The following is a 13388-nucleotide window of genomic DNA, read 5'->3' on the forward strand; positions in this document are numbered from 1 at the left end:
ATTAGCCTGATAACCGACAAAGAGGGGGGAATTCTAGTGGCTCACCACTGGATACCTTGTGCCTAGAACACTGTTATTTAATTCACATTCAGTAAATATCGAATGATCAAATGGATGACTCATAGAGACTGTGAAGTTGTAAATCCAATCATTTCACTTTACAGAAAAGAAAACCCTGGCTCAGAGAGGCAATTTTTTTTTTTTTTGGTCCAAAGTTTAAAAACAAGATAATGACAATATTTGGGCTGAATGCTAGACTTGCATTGCTTCAGTGGTTCTTGGCCGCCCTCCAGGGCACATTTGGCAATGTCTGGAGACATTTTCATTGTCACAACTGAGGAGAGGAAGCTACTGGCACCTAGAGGGTGGAGGCTAGGAATGCAGTTAAACATTTTGCAATGCACAGGATAGCCCCCACAATCAAGCATTATCTAGCCCCAAATGCCAATGGTACTGATGTTGAGAAACCCTGGTGTACACTATACTGAAATTATACAATCATTTATTGACTGCCTGCTAGGTGGAAGCACTACTCTGTTATTGTGAAAAAACAAAGACGGTTAACATTTGATCCTTATCCTCTTAAGAGTTTGCAGTCTAGAGGAGAATAATATTAATCCAATCACTGGGACATTGATATCTCTTTTGCAATTTTTCCATCATACGTTCACATCTGAGATAACTGGTTTTGTGTAATGTTGAAATTTTTAACATCTATAGGTCAAAAGGAAAGTTTTTTAGAAAAGGAGTAATACTCCACGGGCAGAATGTGGTCTCCTCTCAGAGGCAGAGAGTGAGAGGGACCTATATTTCTTTTTATAATTCACAATATCACAGATACTAATGTGAATCATGGTTTAGAGATGGACTCTTATTCAATTGAGAGATTCCAACAGTATTGCTTTAGAGAATTCAAGATTTGTTTTTGAGAAAAATATAATGCTAGAAAGCCATGGACAAAGTGTAAAACAAAGTATTTGATGATGAATTAGATAATAAAGACAATTGTGACTTCATCAGATAATGCATTACAGGATCATATTATTAGGCTTTTCACTATAATATCAGTTTCTGTGGATCATACATGTGATATGAGGGGAAGGAAAACAGCCATATATTTTTGCCTTTGATACACAGCACCGTTTGTCAGCTGTCAGCAGACTTATTGCCAGTTTGCTGTAGATCTTTTACTAATATCATCTTATTGGTGCAGGAGCGTTCACAACTATATTTATGAGGGAGAAAGTAATTTTATCATATTTTGAATAGGATAACAAGGGAGCCTCAGTAAATAGTTCTTCCACAGTCGTGGGAAGAATTATAAATCAAATGTCACAATTTATGCTCTGCTGCTTTCTACATTTTCATTCTTTACATGTTACTAAAGCAGTAACTTCTGATGAAACAAGATAGAGTGGTACAAAATAATTTTACTTATGAAAGATTTTATATTGCCTTTTTTAACAATTAAGTTTATTGGGGTAACATTGGTTAATACAATCATATAATTTTCATGTGTACATTATCATTTGACATCTGTATATTGTGTTCATCACCCAAAGTCCAGTTTCCTTCAGCTACCATACATTGCCTTTTTAAAGACAACTTGCTTATTTATCTGTAGAGAGGCAAAACTTCCACCAGATGGCAGTAAACACTTATTTCCTAACTATGCTAGATTTAATTAATTAGTTAAAAACTTAATATTCGAGAACCTGTACATTGGCGTAGAATCTTATGAATATTAGGGTGGTAGTTTTGAATATCCCTATGTTTAGTCCTCTATCAAATGTATTAGCCACAGTATATGAAAAGGGCAGGGTTTGCATGTGTATGTATGTATATGTACATAAATATAGTGGAACATACATATCTGACCCTATACACATGTATAAATTTTACATATCAGAATATAAATTGTGCCTGGCACATGTAGCATTCATTTTTCTCTTCTTTTCTTTTCTAAACTTATCAATCAGATAATAGATTGGCTCTGAAATGCCAGTCATTGGAAAGAAGGACATACATTGAAAATCATTTAAAAATACACACATGATGATTTCATGACTTTAATGTCATATATAATATAAATAGATCAAAATACATTTAATTATTAAAAAGTAACATTTTATTTTGAGGAAATGAGTTATATCGTGACCTTACCAGCTTTTCAATCTGCTTCTTGCTAATGTTAGATGGAAGTTGCAGTTGTCTCATTTGATTGTGGTACAATCATGATTTTACATTACTCTTTTTCTGCCACTTTCCTATTGTGACTTGTCACATTCTGTATGTGACTTCTTTCTAGTCCTCTTTGGCCATTTAAATGAAAACTTTCAAAGGTTAGTAGCGAGTATTTGCTCTTTATATTCTCCCTTTGCCACTCACTCCCATGGCTGCAGTGGTCCATGGATTTGACTTCAGATCCCCCACTGCCATTGAAAATCAATAAATATACCTAAGATTGAATTGTTTCCTAGCAAAACAGTGAATTTTCTTAGTTCAGAGTTAAAAACTTGAGAGTCATGATAAACGTATTTTTCTCTCTGTTTACACATTCAGATTCTTCTGACTCTGTCTCCGAAAAGTCTTCTGCATCCATGTTCTTCCCATTTCAGCATTATTGTTTTGTTGGTGCTCTACTGCCTCTTACCTGAACCACCATACTTGGTTACTTTGCTTCTTTCATCCTCTATCTCCTACTAACCATAGCCAGTTGAGGATTTTTAATGTCTTGTTTCTGCAAATGTTACTCCAAGGATATTCAAAATCTTTCTGAACCAAACAAACAAAACAGAAACAGACTCATAGATGCAGAGAACAAGCTGATGGTTGCTGGATGAGAAGGGGGTTAGGGGCTGGGTGAACAAAAAGAAGAGATTGAGAAGTACAAATTGGTAGTTACAAATTAGTCATGGGGATATAAAGCAAAGCATAGAGAATACAGTCAATAATATGATAATAACCATGTATGATGCCAGGTGGGTACTAGGCTAGTCAGGGGGATCACTTTGTAAATTATATAGCTGTCTAGCCACTATGCTGTACACCTGAAACTAATATAAAAATAATACTGATTGTCAAATGTAATTGAAAAAATCAAAGAGGAATAAGAGATTCAGATTTCCAGGTATAAAACAAACAAGTTATGGGGATGTAATGTACAGCATACGGAATAAAGCTAGTAATATCGTGGTACTGTTATACAGTGTCAGATGGTTGCTAGACTTATCATGATCGTTTCTTTAGATATATAAATGTTGAAAACTATGGTATACACCTGAAACTAATACAATATTGTATGTTAGCTATATTTTAATAAAAATTAAAAGAAACTTTCTGATGATACAAACCTGTTAGCCTGTGGTTTAAAGGCCCCGTCGGTCTGGGCTGACCTTGGATCACACCCCTCCTCTTTATGGAGGCAGGAAGGAGGTCATTTGCTATTGTAACTGAAAGGTGTAGCTTTGGAACTATCAGACCTGTGCTTCCAAATAACCCTGGTACTCACCAGAGTACCTCACCTGGTGTGCCCCACGTGCCTCATCTGTAAAGAGGGTTTAGAATTCCTTCTAATAAGGTAATTGTAAAAGGAAATGATTAACTTTTAAAAGCATATAAAAACAATTCCATAAATGACATTTATGGGTCTTCTCTGAACAAGTCTCATTTTCTTACCTTTATAACATTTGCTACCCTGTACTACCTGTCTTCTTCACCCCCTCTTTTCTTCTCTGCCAGTTATAAGTCTACCTGTCCTTCAAGGCTTATCTAAATGCTACCTTTTCCATGAATATATTCTTGAATAAATTTGCCCTCCTTCCTGTGACCTATATTATTTATAAATTATTCATTCCTGCCTTATATCTCGTCACATTCTATTCTGTATTATAGCTAACTGTATTTATGTCTTCTTCCCCTCATAGATTGTAAGGTCTTGTGGTCAGAAACAATATTCCCTTTGTCTTTGCTAGAATGCCATATGCCACAATGCTTTGCCCATTATAGATGCTCTATTAATATTTATTGAATAAATGATTGAATAGCATCTTAGATTGCTCTCTCCAATGCCAGATTTATAATTTATTTTTTAACATAGGGAATATTTTCTTTAAAGTCTAAAAGATTGAGGAATCTCCATATAATTTTTTTCTTCCTTTTTAGAAGCAACTTTTTTCAATTCATTCTTAGTCTACTTCTTTATTATGTTAAGAGAAGGGAAGCAGGAGTATAAGTAAAATATGTATTAAAAATGTATTTATTTGGCCTTTAGTTCATATTGGTGAATTAAAATGGCACAGATTTATTGGGGTTGCTTCTCTTCACCCTCCTCCTCCTCACTATTATTATCCCTTTAATGAACTTACTGGAACAAAAACTCTATATTAATTATGTAAAAAACATGTTGCAACTTGAGAGACACGAGATGAGGCACCATCTTTAGTACTGTTGCTGAAGATATGAATATGTACAATTTAATAACATATTAGTATAATTAGGCTTTAGTCATAGACTTTTCTCATTTTACCAGTGAGGACCCTGGGTCCCATGGGGGTTAGGTGACCTTTCCTAAGGCCCGTGGTATTTCCTTACAGAGCAGATTCTGGAATCCAGTTCCCCAGACATTCCTCAAGGATTAAAATGGGTGATCTTAAATGGATGGAATGGGTAGGTGAAGACTGAAATTTAGAAAGTAACATTGTCTTTTGGGTAGAATATGAGCTAGGTTTCAGAAGGCAAAGATGATTTTGTTTTTAACTCAGGTACATTAGATTCCTATTTCTGTTAACATTTTTGTTATGAATGCATCATGGTTGCCAGCATGAATTTACTTTATAGTGTCTGTAACCAATTATTCTAATGCTTATTGAATAAAAACTTTGACCGTAAGGTATATCCTTGGTTAAACATGTTGCATATTTTTGGATATAAGTTAGCTATATTTTTAGTATGGATTTTTTAATTTAAGAGGAAAGTCTGAATTCTTCAAAAACTGAAAACAAATTAAGAAATATAATACGGTAATACTCAACTGAAAGAACTGAATAAATCCCTTCTGGGAACTAGGCTAGAACTTTCATTGCTACCATGTAAAAGTGTGTTTTTTGAGGTTGATTAGTCAGTAGACAAGAGGAGGCGAGTTAATTAACTGTCTTTTTTGGCTTTCTACCTTTCACTCTTGGATTCCAATAGCAAGATAATCTTCTTTTAGAACCAGTTCTTTTATTCATAATTCAAGGAAATTTAAGGAACCTAAGGTACATAGAAAAGGAAAGTTTAGTCTCAAATCGCCCTAGTTGCTGGCCTAGCACTAACAGGTAACTTGCAACTGGATTTCTAGTTTCTCACCTGCTCCTCCCTCATCCCCCACTGCATGTCAGTGCTACAAGTGCAAAGACTGTTGTCATGTGACCTCGGATAGGGTTTTGCTTTCTATCTATCCTCCCTTATACCTCCACTTGCATTCTGATTTGTTTTATCATAGTTTACTTTGATCTGTTCTTAGATTTCATATAAATAGAGCCATACATTGTATGGCTTCTTCCACTTATAATTTTTTTATTGAGATATAATTGATATATAACATTGCATTAGTTTTAGATGTACAACATAATGATATATGTACATATTGTGAAATGATTATCACAGTAAGTTTAGGTAACATCCATTGCCACTAATTATAAAAGTTTTTTTTTCTTGTGATGAGAACTTTTAAGAGCTACTCTCTTAGCAACTTTCAAATATGCAGCTCAGTAGTTACCATGATGTACATTACATCCCCAGGACTTATTTTCTTATAACTGGAAGTTTGTACCTTTTGACCACTTTCACCCATTTCACCCACCCCAAATCCATTGCCTCTGGCAACCACCAGTATGTTCTCTGTATCTGTGAGCTCAGTGTTTTTAGATTCCACATGTAAGTGAGATCATAGAATATTTGTCTTTCCTGTCTGACTTATTTCATTTAGATAATGCCTTCATGGTCCATCCACATCATCACAAATGGCAGGACTTTCTTTTATGGATGAATAATATTCCATTGTATGTATTTTTGAGATCCATATTTTGTTTATCCATTTTCTTGTTACGTGATGATCATTTGCGTCTAAGCCCGATTTCTGGCTCTGTTTCTGTCCCTACTATTCTTTTCCCTCCTTTCCCCACCCCCATATTGTCCTCAGTCTGTTTTAGTTGATATTCCTGGAATACAGTGACTTTTGCATCATAGTTCTTTCTTCAACTGATGAAAAGTTTATTTTCTATTATCTTTTGATTTTTCCTCGTGTTCTACTTACTTTCTCCTCTTTTTGAGTAAACCTGTCACCTATTAGTCGACATGTCCTTTCTGATCCTTCATGAATATTTTTCCTAATTTTCCTTTCTTTATACCTTTCTTTTGTATTGAGGGATAGCTATTAAATTTCTTTTTTATCCTCAACATCACTAATTTTCCATAGCATTGACTATGCTTTTTTGTTGCCAACATGGGCTTTAATTTTATATTCATGTTTTCATTTCTAATGAAATCTTCCTTAACTTTTTATAATTCTTTATATCTTTACATTATTTTTTATTTATATTATTATTTTTAATTATATTTTTAGCTGATCATGTTAATTCTGTTGCCTTTACATCGAGGTAATGTTTACTTGTACTTTCATTCAAATGGAATATGCCAAACCATTTCCAGAAAATTTATTTTGCATCATAACATAGAAAATGTAAAGACTCTGAAAAAGAATTTCACCTTCTTCTAACATACTTTTTAATCAGTCCCATGTCATTTTTTTCCTTCCTTCTTTATTATTCTCAGACATGTGAGCTCTGTGCAGAAGCAGATGAGTCGAGTGGATGGTCTTTTTGTTCCATTTTTTTATTCTCAGTTTCTAAATCTTCAGCTGCAGGGCAGACTGGAGGGCACATTCCGTGTAGTTCCCAGTGCTCGCAGATGCCGGCTCTGCGCACGTGGGCTGCGTTGCAGTTGCTTTGCTTTCCCACCCCTTTGCCATTTCTGTCTTATTACGCAGTATAAATCCAGCACGAGCAGCCACAGTCCTTTTTCTTCTCTCTTCTTGCTTCGTGCAGTGCTTCTCAGAAAGCCCTCTGCCATCGTCTGCTCCCTCTGCTTGCTGCCCATTTGTTTTCTCAGCTTTCTCACATCTCTCTGGTCATGAGATGATAGAAATAGGTAATGGGACAGTGGATAGGAGGACTGGGCAAACCATTTTCTGCTCAGTCTAACAGCAGCTTCTCAGTGCTAGAGAAATACTTCTGGTTTTAGTTGGCAAATCCCTGGGTCTCTGAGTCAGCGGATAAATCCTAGTGAGAACCACAGCAAGTGTCCTCTTAGCTGTGCTCACATTAGCTTAAAGTGAGGTTAACATTTCATGAATATGCTATGAGATAAAAATTGGGGCATAATCTGCCTCTCCCCCTATCTGCTTTGTAATACTGTTAATTCATTGAAGATTTTGAGAGGTTAGGTTGTTTTTCAGCTTTAATTTTCAGTGAGATTGAGGATTTTTTGTTTTGTTTTGCTTTTGATCTTTTTCAGCACTTTCACTGATATTCAGTGATATTTAGTGGGAGGGTCATTTCTCAGAGCTACTAGCTAAGTGTCATTTTGAGAAAGACCCCTGACCTTACATTTTAAACGGTAACTTTAACTACCCGAGGTTGCGTCCTGTGTACACTACCTGCTTTACATTAAAATGATTTCATTCAATTGGACAACTCACTATTTTGAGAAAAACACCTTAGAATTTGTTGTTCTGCAAATTATGAACTAGTTATTTCAGTACAACAAAGAGACTGTTATTAGGTGCGAATCAGTTATAGATTCTAACCAGGTGGAAATGAGTGGGCCAACCCTCAGCATGTGCAGAACTCATTTTTCTCATCAGACCAATCTAAACTCCACACTCCAAACCCGAGGACAGGTGCTCTTGTTTGTTTCAGTAGTCTTCATGCATTAGCCGGCACATCCAATAGATATCTGATATATTCCTCCTCTTTTGCTCAATTTTCCTTTCTTGTGTGTGCAGCATGTGGGGCATGTCTTGAATCATCGTTAAAACTTTTCTTTGGTCTATTTTTTAAAATTGATGTATGTGTTATTGGTCAAAGGCAGATTTTGAGGTGTGCAAAATAATGAACTCTTGAATGCTTCCTTAGATAAGGTGGGATTGTCAGCTCTCAATTGTTCAAAGATGTCAACTGTTCTTATATAAACAAAGGCCATAAACTTGGCATTTTAGCTTGTGTCTCCTGCAACCAGGGTTTAAAGGTAATGTTTTAAATTATAATATTTACTTATGACTTTTTTCTTAGCTTTTTTTTTATATTAAACTTTGTTAAGGGTACGATAGTGAACTGAATTAGAGATTATTGGTCTTGTTAATGTGCTTTCAATCGTAATTCAAAACTAGTTTTGTTTTGTTTTTCAGCTTAATCCTGATTATCGAGATGCCCAAAATGAAGGAAAAAATGTGGTGAGTTTGTTGTTTTTTCCCCCAACAAACCCTGATCATACTGTCCATATTCTATATGAACCAATTGAAAAGTTAATAGGAAATTTCAAAACTAGGGACTCAGAGAGATTCTCTGAGTAGAGGCTGTGGATCAAAGCTAAAAGGTAAAAAATAATATGACTTAGATTATATGAAAATGTTCAGTAATGGGTATTTAGGGAGATTTCTAGCACCTTGGATTTTGTGATTGACCACTGAAGGCAACTAGTATCTGGGAGATATGGTGGATCTAGGTTTAGTTTTCAGAAGTGAATAGAAATTAGAAAGGAGAAATGGAATTACGGGCATGATATTAAAATAGGACAACGGGACAATCTTTTTTGATTAGAAATAATCTGGGTTCTACTGTCAGGGAGAACTTGAAGCATCAAACAACTAGATGACTGATTTTGCTGATATTCTAAGTGTGTTACTCAAAAAATATCTCGATCCCATTTTAAAACCAATTTTCATCATAATGTTTATTCACCTTACTCATTTCATCATCATTTGTAAAGAAGATTATTTTATGATGATGACATTACTTAATTGAATTAAAAATTCAGGAGAAGGATATTTAGTCATTTTTGTGGCTTGGACAATGTCCATATTTTGTTGGTATTCAGACATGATTATGGAGTGGTGGTGTTTTGTCTTCATCCATCCTAGTCACGGAGTAGCCTTGTCTGATGTTAATGTTTTGTGAAATTGTTCATGTTCAACAAGAGAACACCATCAATTAGCTGATAATACCAGGCCAGCTGTTGGATGTCAAGGGCTGCTTTTCTCTTTCTCAAGGTTTATTTTTATCATCTTCAACGTGACTTCTTCAGCATGGTATGGGACCAAGAGAGTTCTACTTCTAGCACCATGATTAATTTGTGTTGCCATGGACAAGTCAGAGAGCTTTCCTGAGACTCAGTTTTCTCACCTGTGGGATGAGAATGTTTACCTTACACGTCTTGCCTGCCTGCCATGAGGTTAAAATATGATCAGACAAATGGAAAGTCTTTGAATAAGAGATGTTAGTAGACTAAAAATGCAAGTTATTTCTACTAAAAGGGCACCATATCAAAGCTTCAGATTTGTGCAATTGAATTAAATTTCTGAGCTCATCTCCTTTCAGCTATATACTATTTGGTGATGCTACCGATGATTCTGGGCAGAGCTGAGTAGGAAAATATAGAGTATGAAGTTTTATGGAACAGCATAAAAAATATAAATAAGTAATAAATCCATTATGAAGTTTACTGTTTGTGTTAATTAAGATTTTATGTAGATTTAATAGATTTTTTTCTCTTTTTATTCTGAAATACAATTCACCTCTAAAGAGGAGAAAGAACATTCTTCTGTTTTAGCAATACTTTAATTACATATAACACAGTTGGATAGGCTGTAGAAGTTTATGGCTGATGTCATCTGTCATCTCAGAGACACATCCAACTGGAGACATTTGTTTTCATTTTTTTCTTCAAAATCTCTTTCTTGACAGTAAATAAAATTGAAGGTAGAGAACAATAAAGATAACAATATGGCTTTTCATTTTATAGACCATTTACCACCTAGCAATAATTATCTTTCTGTTAAAAAAGAAAACAGAGGAGCAGTTAGAGTTTAGCCTGTGAAAAATGAAATCAGTTTCCCAAAACTCAATGCTCTTTTACCTCAGATCTGGGTTACAGTAACACTGAGTTCACTGTGACCATGCTAATTATTTTCTTTCCCAATTTTCCCTATGTCGTTTATTTAATATCCAGTTAATATTTTTCCTGTAATTTAGGAACCTTTATCAAAATGTTGCCTTCCAATTTTGAAGTTTCAAAGGTTAATGCATGGTGCTGCTGAAATGAGGTGGTGTGTGTCAGAGCTCCCATTAAGACCCAAATTGCTGTATTTATTTTACAAAAGAGCCTATTATTTGCAATCTTACAAATGTACAGCATCCACAGGGACTCTGTAAACATTGGAACTATGTCAAGCCCAGCTGGGAACCTGACAGTCATTTGTTTCTTCTGCTCGAAAGGCTGCATCTTTTCAACTGTCTCTTTGAAGGAGAATTTTTTGGAATAACACCTCCCATTTAGCATTACTGTACTTATGTGGAATGTGATCTGATTTTTCAAGGGAGTGCGTTTTGTCTATGCTGGGGATTCTCGACCTCAGTGGTATTGATGTATTAGGCCAGATAATTCTTTGTTGGTGGGGGTGGAGGTGGGGGGGCTGTCCATTGTAGGATGTGCAGCAGCATCCATGGGCTCTGTTCATGAGATGCCAGTACTAGTTCCCCTGAACCCCAGTTGTGGCAACTATAAGTATTTCTGGAAATTGCCAAATGCCTCCTGGGGGCCAGACTCTCTCCGTATTGAGAACAGTCAGTCTTTGTGCATAAACATACATAAACTGAAATGTCCTAGGAACCATGAAACTTTGCTGAAATATACTTGAAAATTCTATTGTAGAATTTTTCTTTTGGGTGCAGGGTATCAGATTCTGAAAGGAGACCACCAATTTTTTTTTTAAAGTTTTACTATACATCAGTGGTGAGGTGATAAGTAAAAAAAAAAGAAGAAAAGGTCACATTAGGAATTAGTTTCAGAGTAACAGATTGTTAAGGAACCAAAGCAAGAGAAATGTTTGCAGCTTTAAATGGCATGATTCTATCTGTTACATAAAGTCAACCGGAAGAGCCCCGGAGGGTCTGAACAAAAACATAGATGCCTGCACATCATTATGCTGTTGTGGTCTCACACAGGTCTGAATCAGCCCTGAAAACGCATACGTTGTTTCTTACAGAACGTCTCTGGCTCCTAACAACAGAATTGCAACGTGATGTCTCTGCTAAAAATTTGATGACTCACAAATGAGTCAACACAGAAGGTGTTCCTGGAGGCTAACTGCAGTGCTGCCACCGGCAGCCCCCAGGATGGGCTTCTGCCCAGCAAGCCATTAGTTTACTTGGCTGGCTTTTCAGAAGGGATTTTCTACCTGTTTAACCTGAGAGATTGTATGCTTTTCCTTCCAAGTGAAAATGCTAGTTTTATAAGAGCCCAGCAGACTACGTTAACGTTTTGAGTCCTTGCATTCCCTAAATTGAGAGTGGTTTGGATAACTGGCTGATATTAAATTTAACACCTGTCTAAGCTCTATTATACCTTACTGTATTTGCATGGTGCTCCTGTAATTCCGAGTAGGGAACTAGTGTTTTTGTATCTTCTTACTTAAAAAAAGATGTGGGTTTATAAGCAAAAGCCATAAGCACACAATTTTGAACAGAATCATAGTCATGTTATAGAAATATAATACTGATTTTCTTGTATATCAAAGCTTGATCAGACATTTAAAATTGTATACTTATAAGTTATTATTCATATTTCATTATTTAAAAATTTTGAGGAGCTGGCTTGGAGTTCACTGTCAAATTGATTATGAAGAAGAGTTTGTTAAACAGATTAAAAGTATAAGAGATTTAAAGCAGGATGCTTAAGAATGCAGCACTCTTAAGAAACTTCAAAATATGGTGGAAGCTCTTATTCACACATAAACAATTAAGCTATTTATAAATGGAACTTATTTATTCATTAAAGCTTTATTAATGAAGGACCAAAATAAATTATTTAGGGATACAGTAGTACATTCTACTTTTTCTATGTAGTTAAAATTAAATCATAGGTCCTAAATACTATGAATAATTCAGAGGGACCTATTTTAATTAGCTTTAATAAGTGAGGTTTTTCTATGTTTGGAAAAGATTTTTATTGTTCACTGTAAGAGTGTCAAAAGAGAGAAGTCCTGACTACTTTTAGGGCCCCCAGGGAGACATTACCAAGGGGGATGGAATAGGAGGGCAAGCTCTAGGAATTTCAAACTGTTCTCTTTTTTTTAATCTAGAAAATTTATTTTATTAGCATTTCAAAAGAGGAGTGCATACAGGAGGATTAACTTCTGCTAAATGAACTCACAAATAACTGATGTATAAACCACAGTGCCAACTTTCAGCTGCTAAGTGCATCTAAATTGTTGGGTCAGTTAGTGCATTTTCCTTGAAGGAAAATCTATATCAAAAGATAAATTATTATTATAAGATTGGTGTGCAGGAGATCAGGAAATTACATGACACATGCTCCTTTTAGGGATATGGGATTCCTCCTAGAAGACTGGAATATTAATTCATTGCATCTACAGTAGGCACTGGTGAGAGAAACTCAAATTCTTGTTCATTGACTCTCCATTTATTTAGGTTACATGCTCATCTTCTATTAATAAAGCCTTTCTTCAAACATGGCTCAATATTGGATTTTATTTTCCATAGTTAAAATCACATTTTAATTGTGCCTTTCTAATAGTCCACTGAAGCCACTTGTGCTGAAATCCATTGGCCTACATATTCACAAAAATTCTTTGTGATTTTTCTACATCTGACTGATCTTGTCAGTTATTTCTATGTTCTTACCCTCTGAGGCAATCTTCTCTCACATGTTAATAACACTCATTATGTTGGTGGTCCTTTCTTTTAGCTATAATAACATTGCAAAATCCAGAAAAGAGTTTTTTTTCTTTCTTTGTGATATTCTCTTGGTTGATTTCTCCCCAAGTTTTCACATTATGATATAATTAAAAACAAACTTTCCTTTCTTCCTTTTAGAATGATCACTTCCTCATCTTAAACCTCTTTCTTCCTTCTCTTTCTCTGCTTTCTTCTTCATCATCTTCAATATTAGATGTCACCACCATTTGTATCATTTTTATCACTTCCTCCCTCTCTCCCTCAATCCCTTCCTTCCATCTTTCATTGTTTTCTTTTCTCCTCCCTCCCTTTCCTGTTCCCTTCCTTGTCTTCTCTCCTTCCCTGTCACTCCCTCCCTCCCTTCCTTCTTTC

General features: G+C 35.4%; 1 protein-coding gene across 1 annotated transcript in view; it reads left to right on the plus strand.

Annotated features, from left to right (window-relative positions):
- Positions 1-13388, plus strand: part of ITPR2 (inositol 1,4,5-trisphosphate receptor type 2) — a 421207-nt gene that overhangs the window by 101027 nt on the left and 306792 nt on the right. The window contains exon 10 of the mRNA XM_039882456.1: positions 8450-8494. Coding sequence (XP_039738390.1) covers positions 8450-8494 — 45 coding nt within the window. The remainder of the gene's footprint in view (positions 1-8449; positions 8495-13388) is intronic.

Source organism: Pteropus medius, unplaced genomic scaffold, assembly GCF_902729225.1.
Source record: "Pteropus medius unplaced genomic scaffold, Ma_sr-lr_union100, whole genome shotgun sequence".
NCBI lineage: Eukaryota > Metazoa > Chordata > Mammalia > Chiroptera > Pteropodidae > Pteropus > Pteropus medius.